The sequence below is a fragment of the Prunus persica genome, chromosome G3 (genome assembly GCF_000346465.2).
Source record: "Prunus persica cultivar Lovell chromosome G3, Prunus_persica_NCBIv2, whole genome shotgun sequence".
NCBI classification, from domain to species: domain Eukaryota; kingdom Viridiplantae; phylum Streptophyta; class Magnoliopsida; order Rosales; family Rosaceae; genus Prunus; species Prunus persica.
The window spans coordinates 14,244,205-14,261,840 of NC_034011.1; the positions used below are offsets into that span (position 1 = coordinate 14,244,205).

General features: G+C 42.2%; 2 protein-coding genes across 2 annotated transcripts; both read right to left on the reverse strand.

Moving 5' to 3' along the window:
- LOC109948261 (protein ACCELERATED CELL DEATH 6-like) lies at nucleotides 15-1,833 on the reverse strand. The gene is made up of 3 exons (XM_020560703.1): nucleotides 1,791-1,833; nucleotides 530-1,696; nucleotides 15-366 (listed from the first exon to the last, which is right to left on the reverse strand). Exons 2-3 carry the CDS (start codon nucleotides 1,662-1,664, stop codon nucleotides 113-115), a joined length of 1,389 nt encoding a protein of 462 aa, XP_020416292.1. The 5' UTR covers nucleotides 1,665-1,696; nucleotides 1,791-1,833; the 3' UTR covers nucleotides 15-112.
- LOC18766075 (protein ACCELERATED CELL DEATH 6) lies at nucleotides 8,264-11,733 on the reverse strand. The gene is made up of 7 exons (XM_020559973.1): nucleotides 11,691-11,733; nucleotides 10,679-11,434; nucleotides 10,449-10,555; nucleotides 10,023-10,310; nucleotides 9,853-9,932; nucleotides 9,176-9,290; nucleotides 8,264-8,734 (listed from the first exon to the last, which is right to left on the reverse strand). The coding sequence occupies exons 1-7, from the start codon at nucleotides 11,731-11,733 to the stop codon at nucleotides 8,264-8,266; spliced, it is 1,860 nt and encodes a 619-aa protein (XP_020415562.1).

A 17,636-nucleotide genomic window follows, 5' to 3' on the forward strand; every position in this document is an offset into this window, starting at 1 on the left:
TCTTTTTGGTTTACCAACATTCGAAACTCACCCTTTTTGAGAAAATATTTGACAAGATTGTCTTTACCGCATCTTGCTGCAACATGGAGTATATTTTCGCCATTAGAGTTTTTCAGTTCCTTTGAATCGGGACAATGTCGAAGCAGCTCTTTAACAATCTTGACATGACCTTTGCTTGATGCTGAATGGATTGGAAAGTTGCCGCCATGATCCATTTGATGAGAATCACAGATGCGCGTCTGCCTAATAAGAAGCGAACCCCTTCTACATAACCAATTGATGCTGCAGAATGTAGTGGAGTCCTCCCCTTCTCATCTTTTGAGCTCAGAAAAATTTCCTCCATGCTTGATACTATCTTTAAGATTTCTAATGGAGCCAAAGTATAAATTAGAAAAATATGAGTCAAATGAGCGTTTTTCTTTCAAGTTGAAAATGTAATAATAAAAAAATTGGATCAAAAATCCATCACACTAGCCGTTGTGGCAAAGCAGAAAAACAGAAGTAGTATTAATTGAATGTACTAACATACCATTGTTCCGGCGGCTTAGAATTGCAGCATGCAACGGAGACTTGCCATTAACACGAACTTCTGGCTTTTTCTCAACTGCTTTTTTGTTTATTAGTTTCACGATCTCATCAAACCCTTCCTCAGCGGCCAGATACAAAGAGGACTTTGCTTCCTTATTGAGATAAAACGAAAAGGCAGGATAGGCCTCTATGAAACACTTTGCTACTGATTGGTGACCATGAATCAGGGCCTCGTGCAAGGGAGTGTTTTGCTCATCATTTATTGAGGTCAGCAACATGAATACCTCATCAGCATTTTCAGCGCCTGGGGCTTCACAGAGAAGAGTGCTTGCTGTATCTAAATCCCCTGTTTTGGCCGTAATATGGAGCGCAGTGTCGCCCTCAAAGTTTTTCTCAAACAAAAGGGGCTTGTGAAGGTGTATGATCTCGGCTGCTAGTTTCGCATGGCCGAAATTTGCAGCTATGTGAAGGAATGTGTTCTTATGAGGGCTTACTCGAGACAGAAGCCGAACGCGAGCATTGGGATCATGTACTTCATCTGCCTCAAGCTTCCTTTCAATGGTGTCCTTAAAGCTATCTATCTTGCCCTGAGTTGCGTAGCCGTACAACTGCTGGTACAAGCGCAAGCTACTAGAATCTTCATCGCCGTCTGTTTGCTCAAGGAGTCCTCGATTGAATTCCTCTGATGGTTTTGTTGCAGTTGGTACCTCCCTAGTGCCATGGTAAAAATTAACATGTTGCGCTGCGAATTTTACATCTACCACAGCGGTTCTTTTGTACACGGGTACATCAAGAACGGGCCTTTCGTGGACTACCTTCTTCTTTGTTAATTTCTTTGATGCATTCTCCCTTGTCCCATGGAAAGCATTAGCATATTGCTCACTGAATTCTACATCTTCCGAAGCGGTCCGCACAAAGTGCAAGCCACTTGAATCTTCATCGCCATCTGTTTGCTCAAGGAGTCCTCCATCGTCTTTTTGGTGCATGGGCAGATCGAGGACCACTGCTTCTTTGCGGGACACAGGCCGATCACTAGCCAAGCTTCGGAGGTCCACGCCGTCATCTTCGTCGTCAGCTATGCTGATGCTTGCAGCTGTGTCCTCGTTGGTGGCTGCACGCAGCTCTTTGTCTGCCATATATGGACTTCAACGTTGCTTTAGATTCCGATCTGCACTTCAACGTTGCTATAAGATATGAGGAGCGCTCAAGTATTAACTGATAATTAAGTAATTAGATACAATTAGCGGTCTACGTGTCCTTACCAAATACTGGAGGTGTGGAGAAGCCTGAGAGAGAACGATAGATATAACAACTACAACTCAATGCCACTTGTATATAGAGTAGGAAGTAGCTAGCTAGGAAGACAGACAGCAGAGACTGACAGAAATAGAAATTATACAGACAAAAAAGAAGACACTAGATAAACCATGTGTTTTGTGTGCTTACTGGCTCTACAATAATTCAGGGCAATAATAGACCATTATATATACGTTAAAATTGTCTTTTTGTTGTATAGAAAATGATGGAGTACACATAAAGAAAATAAAAAAATAATATTTAAAAAGTTTAATGATATGTTAAAAGTCATTCAATTTGTCTATACATAGACTTCGTATTGCTTAGCAAAACACATCAAAGTAGAAAAGAGGAAAGAAAAGAAGAGAAGACAGGAAGAATGAGTTCTATCTAAGAGGAAATTCTGTCAATGTGAACATCAGAAGAGTGTTCACCCATTTTAGATTCGTTCCTGTAATGGTATGGTAAAGTTCCCCATTATCTCGAAAACCATTGACTGGTCAGCAAGTCAACTTTCTTTTGTGTATGAGCGTGTCACTGCTAGCAATAAAAACTCTAGCAATAAAAACTCTAGCAGACTTCTTTAAAAATAGATAACTTGCACCCCAAGTTACTGATTTCTAAACAAGCGATTGTGAATTTGGGTGAGGAATATCTCCCAAGTAAGTTCTTTTCTTGTCGCAGACTAGTGAGGACTTCACAATTTTTCATAGTACAAAACTGGTAGTTCTGGCCAGAATAAATGACAAGAAAGTAAACTGTTTCAGGCAGAACTGCCTTTACAAGGCTCAGAAAGGGAAAGACCAACTCTAAAAAGACAAAAAGAACATTGGACTTCAATTTCTGCCTGGATAGCTACTTTTGATTCTGGATGGATTGGATGTGTTTGTGCTGGATTGGACTATCAACACCTTCAACTGTCAAGTTTCAGCTGTAAATCGATACCAACGTTCGAGTTTGGCAGAGCTCTAATCTATTTCAAGCCCGGAAGGCTCTTTGAATGGGCAAAATTGGAACCTCTTCAGTCTGGAAGAGGCAAAAGTGGCTGGATATTTGATGATTACTGAGCTGAAACTGTACTGTAGTACCTTTTCTGCTTGATCAGGGCTCTCCATAAATTTGTTGAGGTTTTCATATTTGTAAAAACTCGGACTCTGCTTGATTTGGCTTGTGCTGAACCAAATTTGTAACTGAACTTTTCTCTGAAACTGAACTGAAATTAGAGATTCTGGATTATGGCTGACTTGTTTTTTGTGGCTCAATGAGCTTTTGGTTGCTTCAGTGTTTTGAAGGCTTTTGAGATCAAGTGATCATTTTGAGTTCTGTTTTTTATTGATTTTTTTTGTTGTCTTTGATCTGTTCATCTCCTCTCATATTTATAGAAATTGCTGGAGTGGGATTTCTAATCTCTTAATAATGGACGGCAGATTTTCCAAAAGGAAGATCTTTCATTTTAAATGTCAAAGAAAAGGGTAATTTTATCTATTCTGGCAGACAAACCACCAACAGTCAGTTCTTTATGGTGATCACTTCTCTGCTCTTTTTGAAAGAAAACCAAATCTCTTTTTGACTTTTAACTTCTCTTTGTAAGAGTTCAATATGCCGTGATGGTTACTTTGATTTTCCAGATGAACAACTCCCTGCACCCTACTTATTTCTTTAGAAAATGTAGTCTGCTTATCCCTTGAAAATGATGTCTGTCCTGATGCAGAATTATATAAAAAGAGATTTTGATCTTCTTTTGATTGAAAAGACTGGAGATATCTTCCTATTTTAAGACCTGCCTTCATTAACTCCCTATCAACGCTCTTATGATAGTTGAAATTGTTGACTTTTCAAATTCAGGTAATCACGTGGGTTTTCTGAGAATAGGTTTTCCAAGAAGAATCTGCTAACTCGTTTCTGGGTTTTTTTTTAGAAGAACGGTGATAATTTAGAAACTGGGCCCAATCCAATTCTTCTTTAGAATTTTACTTGGCCTGCTTGGTGATGAATTGCCATTTAATTGGCAATTTTATTGACTTGTTTTGTGTTTTCTACAACTCTGCCGCTTCGTAAAAGATATGGGCCTCTTTATGTTTGTTCGGGCTGTTTTTAGAGTCAAGGCCCGCCCAGTCTTTTGTTTTTTTTCTGTCCCTAAGCTTCTTTGTGAGAAGTGGGCTGGCGTGTGGAATTCTTGGCCCAAACAATGCCCCCTTAAGTCTGAATCGTTTTTGAAACGATTTCAGACTTAATGATTAGCCAATCAATGATGCGCACCATTTCCTGCCGTTGCACTAGTGCACGTATGCCTATTCAATTAGGCTTTAGAGGGAAATGGGTTCTAACGGCTAATTAAATATGAGCAAAACTCCTTTCTTCCCACTCTCCCCATGATCTTCTTGCTCAGTTTATAAAAAATTGTTGAACTTCATTACTGTTCATCAAAACCTAGCTTGTTTCAGCTTTCAATCTCTTCAGAATTCCCCCTTTTCTTTGGCTCATGTCTTCAATTCCTCCCTATTCGTTTGATTTCGAGAATGTCTTCTCCAAACACCCATGCCAAGGGCTCTTCCTCTTCACGATCTCCTGCTTATCTTACTGGAGATGGCACTAATAACCACGCAATAGAGGTTCGAAGCAAGCTCTATCCTTTTGCCCAGCAGAACCTAGATGAAAATGTCCTTCACTTGTTCGAGAATACCTTAGTTCTGGGCCCTCACTGGTTTGGCCATGTTCCTACTGAAATGGCTAAGTTGTTTAAAGATGACGCCGAAGCTCCTCTGTGCTTTCAAAGTTCTTCTGCCCTGGCTTCCCACACTTGTGTCAGCAAGAATTTGAGTCGCTCTTTCCCCTCAAGTGAAGTGAGGAATAGTGCGGTGAAGTGGGCAGTGACAGGACCCGCCCCGGAATTTCCCGAAGACCGAAGCAGACCCCGTCTTTATTCCGACATCATCCCAATGCCTGGCCCACCTACTAAGAAATCGAGACTTTCTACCAAAATTTTGGCAGTCTCCCCTGTAATTTAAGCAATCCCAACAAAAATAATTACTCAACCTGCAACAAACACACAATAACTATTCCAACCAGCAGCATGCTTTCATAATTCTACAAGTCACTAAAGTGGCCTCCGGCCTCATAAGTAAAATCTATCATGGGCAATACAGAGCATCTACTGAATTTAAATTACAAGAACAGTTGAGTAGAAGAATTTACACAGTTCCTAACTAGAAAGATGCATAGTTTGAGCTTCGTACACCACTCGCACGCTTCCTGGAGCGATTACTGGCTGTGGGGCGCAAAACAGAAAACATGTGAGTGGACAAAAACCAGATTTGCAGTTAAAAACAATATAGTAACCCCACCTTGTAAAAATAATGCTCAAGCCATGCAGGTTCACAATTCAATAGTTAATTACTCAAAACACGATTCATTAAAACTCTTCTAAAAACACCAGTTATTTCTTTCAAAAAGAATCCCATTCTCTCAATCTTTCAACTCCTGTCAAACTACTAGTTCCTTACACACTCAACTATACATATACATATAAATATACCTATATATATAAATATAACTATAAATAGCTATACGATATACTCATCACACCACCTAGGTACCGGGGAAAACAATCCAACTGGGGGATCGTTTGACTAGTCCGCGGGATTTCCAGGTGCTATCCTGCGTCTAGGGATGAGCGGTCCAACCGGGGGGAAACTCCAAAGCTCCCACACCGGAACATCCAACGCCATGTGTAGCTCCCCAACTATGTCCTACGCGCGCAGACTGGATCATCACACACCGGAACATCCAACGCCATGGTGATGACCCTAAACTCTATACAAAGTCTTTCCATACGCCGGAACATCCAACGCCGCATATGGAAAATGTCTCACACGCCGGAACATCCAACGCCGCAAGTGAGACTAGTAACTGGGGAAGGTAATTACGTAGTGTAATCACACGACTTCTCTCCAAAATCACATTCTTCCATATCACCCTCCAACAACCCAAGTATCTCGTCTATAAAGAATATATAAATATACTTCCCCACAATCCATATAAAATGCACTCTCAAAAACCCAAAATGCCAAACTCACAATATATTGCCAAGTGCTATACAACCATCAAAATCAACTCATGAATATAACATATATAATCCATAAGCCATTAAAACATTATGCAAAAATCTTTCATCAATCAAAACCATGCATATGATTGAAAACAAAGTCCACTCACAAGTATTCCCTCGCTGCCTGACCACGTGGGTGTCCTGCTTGCTGCGTACGTGCAGTCGAAACACCTATTTCGAGATACGAACCGATAATTAATATAAAATTACGTCAAAGCAGAAATCAAAAATTAAATGCTTAAATTCCCAAATTTCCCATACGTGCACGTTGCAGAAGGTATCCTAAGGTCCGACTACAGGTTTAGGAATCGTTCACGATTTTACGGTTATCGCTAACCCGCAAACTTTGCATTATTGAATCGGAACATCTGGGGCTCCGATTCAGAATTCGTGAAGTCCCATACGATCCTAGGAATACCTAGAACAACATATTTTAATTAGGGAAAGATCTAACGGTCGGAACCTATCGAACCCGGATAACGCACAATATGCGAAAATCCGTTCGATAGTCAAACGACATCCGAATTGAGATCCGCGAATTTCTATGCTCTCGTGACAACCTAAGGATCTCATCGGGTTAATTTACAGTCTCACCAGCCTCGCCCACGCGCCGCCACACGCCCCGGCAGCGCGTGGGTGTGTAGAGTAATTCCGGCGACGGAAAAACTCCACACCCGAGCTCTGGATCACTTCATTCAACTACGGGAAGGCCCAATTCGGGCGGCAACTGGCCGGAATTTCATTTTGAAATTCGGCCAACACCTAGGTTTTCAAAATCAAATCCTACCTAGCCAATCAATCCAAACCTATACAACCATCAGCTAGAACTCGAAAAATGGATGAGAAACCATACCTCACTCACCGGGTTTGGGCGGCGGAGGCGGCGGCGCGACGGCGGAAAAGCTCCGGTTTAAAACCGTCGAGCTCGCGGCCGGATTTCGTCGTTTTCGACGGGGAAAACGGGCAGGTCTTGATCGGGGCGACGAGGCGAGTCGATCGGGACCGGTCTCGGGTCCTGCCGTGGCCGGAGCTGAGAGAACTGAGGAGAGAGAGAGTTGACGTCGGGGAGAGAGAGAGACTGAGGAGAGAGAGAGAGTGTCGAGCGCGCGCGAGGAGAGATAGAGTTGAGGTGAAAATCTGATTTTTACCAAACTTTTTGAAATAATTACAAGTTTGCCACTGATAGTGTTTTGCCCGTAACTTTTTCGTTACAACTCCGATTCAAGCCTACCGCATGTCTACGAATTCGTCTCAGTACCATCTACCCAGAAATACTATTCGTGGTCCCAAAATCCTTGCAAAGAAGAAAGTGACCAATTTACCCCTACCCCAAGGGTAAATTCGTAATTTTAATTAAATCGATTAAAATAAACATTTAATTTGGAGTCGGGGTGTTATAGGCAGACTGGATTGACAAGCTCCTTCCAAGGTATGAAGCTCACTAGAAGAGGGCTGTAATTTATGATGCTATCCTTCTGTCCAAGCAGTTGATAAATAGAGACGAGAACCTTCTGGTTGCTGCTCTGTGCTTCTGGAATTCTGCCAGCAATACTTTCGACTTCCGCCTAGGCCCAATGACTCCAACTTTGCTGGACATGGCTCAGATTTTTGGGTTCAGACCCCATGGAAGCCAAGTCTAAAATCTCATGCAGGGCCTACCTAATTTGCTACCCAACGACAATGTCACTACAATAATTCAGGGCAATAATAGACCATTATATATAGGTTAAAATTGTCTTTTTGTTGTATAGAAAATGATAGAGTCCACATAAAGAAAATAAAAAAATAATATTCAACGAGCTTAATGATATGTTAGAAGTCATCCAATTTGTCTATAAATAGACTTCCCATTGCTTAGCAAAACACACCAAAGGAGAAGAGAGGAAAGAAAGGAAGAGTGAGTTCTATCTGAGAGGAAATTCTGTCTATGTGAACATCAGAAGAGTGTTCACCCATTTTAGATTCGTTCCTGTAATGGTAGGGTAAAGTTCCCCATTATCTCGAAAACCATTGACTGGTCAACAAGTCAACTTTCTTTTGTATATGAGCGTGCCACTGCTAGCAATAAAAACTCTAGTAGACTTCTTTAAAAATAGATAATTTGCACCCCAAGTTACTGATTTCAGTCGTCTTCTGAGTCATCTTCTAAGTCATCGTTGTGACTTCTAGAAGCCCGTACTTCCACACAGAAGAGAAAATAAGTGATCCAACGAAAGATGCGGGACCCATAAGTTGTTTTGCAGAAGAGTGGAGTGAAAACTATTAAGACATTGAAAATGAAAAGGGCTCCCAGGATCAATACAACATAGGCAAGCCAATGAAGATTGCTAACTACCATATAAACCCAGCCATGAAGGCTAAGGAAATCATGGTAAGCACAATCCCCAACAACGGCAATGCCAGACGGAGAGCTGTGTCCACCAAATTTAAGTCCCCCAACAGCGCCCAAATGAGACAGACTGCAACCAAGATGGCAGTATACATAGCTATGGTGTTACAAATCACAAAGGCTTGGAACATAGCGTTGGTTAGCAAGATTGCCATGCCCTCCTGAGGGGCGTCACCATTGTTGCCACCTGGCATTGTGAAACCGGCTGCAAATGCCATTGTGGCAACAAGTGTGGTAACCACTAATAGAGTATTCACCCTGTCCCTAATGCTTTCCTCGTTTGGTAACTTCAAGTCAGTCGAACCTCCACCACTGTCTGCTACTTGTGGCGATCTCTGTTTTTTTCTTTGGAGGACATGCAAACTCTGATCTCGCTGTGCGAAAGCAGATTTCAATACCGTCCATGTAAGCCTCTACGCAGTACAAGAAGAAACAATCCAATTACCAGATACATGTCGTTGTTAAACTATAAACAAATCATATAGAGATAACAAAAACATGTACTAACTGTTAAAATTCACAGACTATGATCTGTTTTCTGGTTTTGGATTATTGATAGATGGAGCTCATGTAGGAAGAGAAAACTCAGAGAGAAAACTTAGAGAAGAAGAAGATGAATAATGAGTCTGTTATCTCTTACTTAGTCATGCACAAGCTGTGCAGTACAATATAACCGTTAGGAATCGAATATTCCTCTTACGTCATCCAATCTAACCATTGATTAAACTATCCTATGAGATAGCTACACTTGGCACAATTCTACTAAAACTAAGAGTACATCTCAGCTGTCCATTGGACTGTGATCCAATGGTTCACAATTAAACAAAACACACTCAGCTAAAAAACACTTATACTTTAACACTCCCTTCTAAGTGTTTAGCTGAGATGACTCCAAGCTTGCCCCTTAGATATTCAACCCGATCCCTTGCCAATGCCTTAGTAAAGATATCTGCATTCTGCTCTCCAGTTCTGCAGTATAACAGATCAATCTCACCATTTTGCAAAGCATCACGAATGAAATGAAATCTTCTTTCCCCACATGTTTTTTCCATTTGCATGTTCTTTGAATTTGGCAGGAAGACTTTATCTTGTAAACTCCTTATATATGGGATCTGTGCAGTGACTGATCCATGAATTTTTCTTATTGGGGGCAAGATGTAGACCAAATCTACAAAATCTACTACACGTTTCATACATCATTCAAATACTCAACAAATAACAAATAAGGGTGCTGGATACTTATAAATCTGCAATCCACAGAGTCATATAGATAACCAAACCTTCCACAACTGCCGAGAATACCCAGTCCACGCCACTTTGTCTCTCTAACCTGCCTTGCTCAACAGAGCATCAATGGAACTTCATGGGTAGCAAAATAAGGTGAGTAGGGCCAATAGGCATCACTCTGTCCTCAAGTGGATCTGTCACTGGATGTGTGGTGTATGTTTTATAGCAACCATTTTAGTTGAGCTACATCAGCCATAGAGTTGTAATCCTACTTCAATAAAATCTCTAGTGTTTTCTCAATTACTTGTTTCTCCTTTCAGTTCTCTGTCCAATTTCTTTGAGAATATACCAAACCGGAACTAATGCGTACTTGTTCCCAACACGCTAAATAGAACAAGGATACTTCCCTTGGAAATGATGGCCAAAATCATCATCATCAGTCATGTGATAAAAGTAGATAAAGTACTAACTTACCCCATCATATGATGCAATAGTTTCCAAAGTGCTTTCTGTAATGTCAAGAGCTGTCATGTGCCTATCATTCAAGAGCTTTAAGTTTGTCCTTGTATCCCATGCCAATCTGTAGACAACCTTGGGATGGTGGTGCATCGTTGCCAAATGTAAAGGAGTATTTCCGTTGCTGTCTTTTTGGTTTATCAGCATTCGAAACTCACCCTTTTTAAGAAAATATTTGACAAGATTGTCTTTGCCGCATCTTGCTGCAACATGGAGTATATTTTCACCATAAAAGTTCTTCAATTCCTTTGAATCAGGACAATGTCGAAGCAGCTCTTTAACAATCTTGATATGACCTTAGCTTGATGCTGAATGGATTGGAAAGTTGCCGCCATGATCGATTTGATGAGAATCGGAGAGGCGTCTGCCTAATAAGAAACGAACCCCTTCCAGGTAACCAATTGATGCTGAACAATGTGGTGGAGTCCTCCCCTTCTCATCATTTGGGCTCTCAAACGTTTCCTCCATACTTGATATTATCTCTAAGAGTTCTAATGAAATCAAGTATAAGTTAGAACAATATGAGTCTAATGAACGTTTTTCTTTCAGATTAAAAAATGTAATAATAAAAAAATGGATCAAAAATCCACCACACTAGCCGTTGTGGACGGTACCATTGTTCCGGTGGCCTAGAATTGCAGCATGCAACGGAGACTTGCCATTAACACAAACTTCTGGCTTTTTCTCAACTGCTTTTTTGTTTATTAGTTTCACGATCTCATCAAACCCTTCCTCAGCGGCCAGATACAAAGGGGACTTTTCTTCCTTATTAATAAGATAAGTAAAGGCGAGATAGGCCTCTATCAAACACTTTGCTACTGATTGGTGACCATGAATCAGGGCCTCATGCAAGGGGGTGTTTTGCGCATCATTTATCAAGGTCAGCAACATGAATACCTCATCAGCATTTTCAGCGCCTAGGGCTTCACGGAGAAGAGTGTTTGCTGTATCTAAATCCCCGGCTTTGGCCGTAATATGAAGCGCAGTGTCGCCCTCAAAGTTTTTCTCAAACAAAAGGGGCTTGTGAATGTGTATGATCTCGGCTGCTAGTTTCGCATGGCCGAAACTTGCAGCTATGTGAAGGAATGTGTTCTTATGAGGGCTTAGTCGAGACAGAAGCCGAACGCGAGCGTTGGGATCGTGTACTTCATCTGCTTCAAGCTTCCTTTCAATGGTGTCCTTAAAGCTATCTATCTTGCCTTGAGTTGCGTAGCCGTACAACTGCTGGTACAAGCGTAAGCTACTTGAATCTTCATCACCTTCTGTTTGCTCAAGGAGTCCTCGATTGAATTCCTCTGATGGTTTTGTTGCATTTGGTACCTCCCTAGTGCCATGGTAAACATCAAAATGTTGCGCTGCGAATGTTACATCTGTAAAAGGAAACAAAATAGTCAATGATCTGATTATGATTTAATTAGGAGCAGTTGTAGGATAGAATTGTAATCAACATAAATAGGTTCTGTTTACCTAGAATAGCTTCTCTGTTTTCCTAGAATAGCTTTTGTTTACTTGTATAAAACACATGCCTCTGTATACGGATTATTCAATGAATACAAACCCTATTCTTCATATATCTTTCACATGGTATCAGAGCACCAAGACTGGTGACTCTGAAAACCCACCTACCTTCCGCTACAGACACCCACAAAACTACTAAGCACACCACCATGGGTGAACCACAACGCACAGATTCAACAATCCTCCCAATTCAATAAGCCACAGACTCAACAACCCTCACCAATTCATCAACCATATCTGATCCTCTCGTTTTGCACCATTCCGACACACCAGGGCTCACCCTTGCCAACGCACCACTCAAAGGAGATAACTATGGACAATGGAGTCGCTCGGTGCGTCTCAGTCTCAGTGCCAAGAATAAACTTGGACTAATCGATGGGTCTGTCAAAGCGCCACCATCAACTGATGCCAAATTCCCTATGTGGCAGCGTTGCAACGACATGGTATTGTCATGGCTCCTACACTCGATTCATCCCGATGTTGCCAGCAGCGTCCTCTATTCCGACACAGCAGCCGCCGTTTGGAACGATCTCAAAGACAGATTTTCCCAGAGCAATGACTCCAGGATCTACCAAATTCGACAAGAAATTGTCGAATGTCGTCAAGGACAACAATCAGTCTCCATATACTATACCAAACTCAAGGCACTTTGGGATGAATTGTCTACTTATCATGAACCCCTCATTTGTGACTGTGAGGGCCTGAAAAAGCTTGCAGATCGTGAGGAAAAGGAGAAGGTCATGCAATTTCTAATGGGATTAAATGATTCTTACTCCACTGTTCGTGGCTCCATTTTGATGATGAATCCTATTCCTGATACACAAAGAGTCCATGGGTTAATTCTCTAACATGAGAGACAGATGGAAGTGGCAAGTCGCCGAGAAAATCCATCTTATTCTCACGCTATGCAGACTTCGCGTGCTCCGGCGACCACAGGCTTCTTCCGCTCCTACAAACCCTCCAAATGCTCTCACTGTGACCAAGAGGGTCATTCAGTTGATCATTGCTATTACATCATTGGATTTCCACTGGGTCACAAATGGCATGGGAAGAATGTGCAACCCAGGAATAAGAAGCCACCTGCTCACAATGACAAGAGGGCTGCTGCTCACAATGTAGAATTGGAAACACTTCCTACCAAGGGTCCAACAGCTTCTGCTACTGGAGGCCCCACCTTCACAACCGAGCAATACAATCAACTCCTTGCTATGCTTCACAATAAGAACGATAATGCCCAGTCATTTGCAAATGCAACAGGTACATTTTCCCCCACTTGCAATACTGCACATCATGATTCGCATTCTACCTTACATTGGATTGTGGATAGTGGAGCAACAGATCACATATCTCGTTTAACACCCAAGCATTATACTCATATTGGGACTCAGCATGTTTTGTTGGTTTGCCTAATGGTGAGCACGTTGCCATTGAAAGTATAGGATCTGTGCGCCTGACACCTGATTTGTCTCTTGATGGAGTTCTACATGTGCCCAAATTTCGTGTGAACTTATTGTCTGTGAGTAAATTAACTCGAGCATTGAATTGTATGGTGACATTTTATCCAGATTTTTGTGTTGTGCAGGACGTGGAAACGAAGAGGATGATTGGCCTGGGCAAGCATTTTGATGGGCTCTACTACCTTACGCCACAACAAAATCCCCACCTAGCTCATCATATTCACCGTACCTCGGATCTCTGGCACCAACGCCTTGGGCACCCTTCCTCTGCTCCTCTCCATTTTTTATCCAAAGCCATTCCCCATATTATGTTTGATTCTATGCATGTTTGTGATGTCTGTCCTCTTGCAAAGCAAACACGCTTGCCTTTTACTCATAATTCAATAAAATCTACCGCAGCTTTTGATCTAATACATTGTGATATATGGGGCCCACACAAAATTCCTACACATTCTGGGGCACGGTATTTTTTAACTATTGTGGATGATTTTACTCGCTTCACATGGATTCATCTTATGCGTTTTAAGTCTGACACACAAATCTTGTTAAAATCTTTTTTTTCTTGGGTCAAAACGCAATTTAATCATGATATCAAAGTTCTCCGTGCTGATAACGGTGGTGAATTCATCTCCATGCGTCCTTTTTTGGATAGTCGTGGTACCATTTTTCACCACACTTGTGCTCACACACCGCAACAAAACGGGGTTGTTGAACGCAAACATCGCCATCTTTTGAATGTTGCTCGAGCCTTACGTTTTCAAGCTAATGTTCCTTTGAAATTTTGGGGAGAAAGTCTTCAAACTGCTTCTTATCTCATCAATCGACTCCCTACACCCTTACTTGCCCATAAATCCCCTTATGAACTGTTGCACGGGGTTCCACCTACCTATTCTCACCTCCGGGTTTTTGGGTGTTTATGCTATGCTACGAATCTCACTCCCATTCACAAATTTGATACTCGTGCGCGTCGATGTTTATTTTTAGGATATCCCCTTGGTCAGAAGGGTTACCTTGTCTATGATCTTGATAACCACAAAATTGTTACTTCACGTGATGTTCTATTTCATGAACACACGTTTCCTTTTGCTCACTTACCCTGTGAAGACCAACAAGACGTCCCAATCTTACCTATCCCACTTACTGACCCACACATAGCTGGGCCTAATTTTTTTGAAACATCCCCAACTCATTCCAGCCCACACACCGACCCCCCTTTAGCTGTTACACCTCCAGACCTACTGTCCTCACCGTCCAGCTCTTCCACCACCACTCCAGACCTTCCTCTCGATCTCCCTGTGTCACCTTCACAAGACCCAACCGATCCACCACATATCCCAGCTCTCCCAGACATCCCTTCACCCGATCCGGACACCATCGCAGCCGGCCCTCCTCTTCCCCTTCGTCGTTCCAACAGACCCTCCCATCCACCGGCTCATTTTAAACACTACCAGGCCCATCATGCTGCTCTGCTCTGGCCTGGTCTTCCCTCTTCTTCTACGTCCCGCACCCGGTATCCCCTCCATCGGTATGTCTCTTACACTCAGTTATCTCATGCCCACCGTACTTTTGTTTCCAACATTTCTCACTTGGTTGAACCAGCAAATTATACACAGGCAAGTCAGGATCCCAAATGGCTTGCTGCCATGAGTTCTGAGATCAAGGCCCTTGAGGACAACCGTACTTGGTCCCTTGTCCCTCTGCCCTTGGGTCATCGCCCCATTGGGTGCAAGTGGGTCTACAAGATCAAGTATCACTCGGACGGCACCATCGAGCGCTACAAAGCTCGACTTGTCGCAAAGGGGTTTACACAACGCGAAGGCATCGATTACAAGGAGACTTTTGCTCCCGTGGCCAAATTGATCACCGTCCGTTGCTTGTTATCCATTGCTGCAGTTCGCGATTGGCCTTTACATCAAATGGATTTGCAAAATGCATTTTTACATGGGGATTTGCTTGAGGAGGTTTACATGTTACCACCTCCTGGTTATTGTCGACCAGGGGAGCAGATGGTTTGTCAACTCCACAAATCATTATACGGACTTAAACAAGCCTCACGCACTTGGTTTCGTCGGTTCTCTTCTGCCATTCAAGACATTGGTTTCCAACAATCTCGAGCCGATTACTCGTTGTTCACTTTGGTTCGTGGAAACTCTATTACTGTGATATTACTGTATGTTGATGACATGATCATTACAGGAAATGATGAGCAGGAAATTCAGAATCTCAAGCAGTTTCTCAATGGATGTTTTCGGATTAAAGATCTTGGACTATTAAAATATTTTCTTGGTGTGGAAGTTGCACGCTCTAAAGACGGGATTTCAATTTGTCAACGAAAGTACACTCTAGACATATTGGAGGAAGCTGGTTTGCTTGGAGTGAAGCCCACTAAAGTCCCCATGGAACCTGAGTTGGTACTAACGACAACAGGTAGTGATGCCCTCAAGGAACCAGCCCAATATCGACGATTAATTGGAAAATTAATCTACCTCACCATCACCAGGCCAGAGATTACATATGCAGTGAATACTTTGAGTCAGTTCATGCAAGAACCCAAGCTACACCACCTCAAGGCAGCACGTCATCTTCTTCAATACCTGAAGAACGCACCTGGGCAAGGCTTACTGTTTTCTACAACAAGTCAGCTAAGTTTGGTTGGTTATTGTGATGCGGATTGGGCCAAGTGTCCTATGACACGACGATCAGTGACAGGATATTGCATTTTCCTTGGAAACTCACTCGTGTCCTGGAAGAGTAAGAAGCAAGTCACGGTGTCTAGATCATCAGCCGAAGCAGAATACCGTTCGATGGCTGCAGCCACTTGTGAGCTTACTTGGTTAAGATATTTGTTGAGAGATTTACGGGTACCACATTCTGGGCCAGCAAGATTGTTTTGCGACAATCAAGCAGCCTTACATATTGCTGCAAATCCGGTGTACCATGAGAGAACTAAGCATATCGAGCTAGATTGTCACACAGTTCGTGAAAAGATCCAAAAGGGTGAAATCAAGACAGCTTATGTGCCAACAGGAAATCAGATAGCTGACATCTTTACAAAACCGCTGAGGGCACCCATCTTTCATACGCATCTCAGCAAGTTGGGTATAATTAACATCCATACTCCAACTTGAGGGGGAGTGTAAAAGGAAACAAAATAGTCAATGATCTGATTATGATTTAATTAGGAGCAGTTGTAGGATAGAATTGTAATCAACATAAATAGGTTCTGTTTACCTAGAATAGCTTCTCTGTTTTCCTAGAATAGCTTTTGTTTACTTGTATAAAACACATGCCTCTGTATACGGATTATTCAATGAATACAAACCCTATTCTTCATATATCTTTCACAACATCGTCCAAAGCGGTTTTGCTGCACACTGATAGATCAAGAAGGGGCCTTTCGTGGACTACCTTCTTCTTTGTTAATTGCTTTGATGCATTCTCCCTTGTCCCATGGAAAGCATTAGCATATTGCGCAATGAATTCTACATCTTCCAAAGCGGTCCGCTCAAAGTGCAAGCTACTTGAATCTTCATCGCCATCTGTTGGCCCAAGGAGTCCTCCATCGAATTCCTCTGATGGTTTTGTTACATTTGGTACCTCCCCAGTGCCCTGATATAAACCAAATTTTATATCGTCTTTTTGGTACATGGGCAGATCGAGGACCACTGCTTTGCTGGACAGGAGCTGGTCACTAGCCAAGCTTGGGAGGTCCACGCCGTCATCTTCGTCGTCAGCTATGCTGATGCTTGCAGCTGTGTCCTCATTGATGGCCGCACGCAGCTCTTTGTCTGCCATATATGGACTTCAACGTTGCTTTAGATTCCGATCTGCAACGTTGCTATAAGATATGAGGAGCGCTCCAGTGTCAACTGATATTTAAGTAATTAGATACAATTAGCGGTGTACGTGTCCTTACCCAATACTGGAGGTGTGGAGGAGCCTGAGAGAGAACGATAGATATAACAACTACAACTCATATGCCACCTATATATAATAAACTAGGAAGTAGCTAGTGTTGGAGGAAAATGTGATCCTCCTAATATAATTTCACCACCACTAATTAAATAACGGGGTTTTATTATCTTAGGTTCGACCCATTCGAGACGCAAGTCTCTTAATTACAATCCCTTGCTTCAAGGGAACACCCTTTGATTCCATCATAAAGAAACAGAACGTGTGTGTTTGATTTTGCAACTGCTCCCAAGTCCAACCTCAGGATGCCTACGTATCCCTTGCTGGAATCAAGCCACTCGTAGTTCAAAGAATCGCAATGAATAAATGACTCATTGCGAGGGAAATTTGATTTGAATTGTATTGAGAAGTGTTTGAGTGAATTTAGCTGCATAAACCAGGGATTCGATATGGGATTGCATTTGGGATGGTTGCATCTAGATTGAATCTCCAGACTGCCTACGTACCCTTTCAAAGGGATCAAACCAACATAGTTCGGAATTTGGAAATTAACGGGTAAGTGTGGCCCACTAATTGAGAATTTCTGTCTGAGAGACTTGGATTTAATCTCATTAGAGTTTTCATGGGTAGATGACCCATGGAAAATTGGATGGTTTTGTACCACTTTCGTTGTTGTCAATGTCCA

Coding starts and splice junctions, on each gene's coding strand:
- LOC18766075 (XM_020559973.1), bottom strand. CDS start 11,733: ATGGTGGTGTGCTTAGTAGTTTTGTGGGTGTCTGTAGCGGAAG. Junction 11,435..11,690: donor GTGGGTGTCTGTAGCGGAAG/GTAGGTGGGTTT, acceptor TTCCTTTTACAG/ATGTAACATTCGCAGCGCAA. Junction 8,735..9,175: donor ACTTAGAAGGGAGTGTTAAA/GTATAAGTGTTT, acceptor TGTACTGCGTAG/AGGCTTACATGGACGGTATT.
- LOC109948261 (XM_020560703.1), bottom strand. CDS start 1,664: ATGGCAGACAAAGAGCTGCGTGCAGCCACCAACGAGGACACAGCTGCA. Junction 367..529: donor TCTAAGCCGCCGGAACAATG/GTATGTTAGTAC, acceptor TGGCTCCATTAG/AAATCTTAAAGATAGTATCA.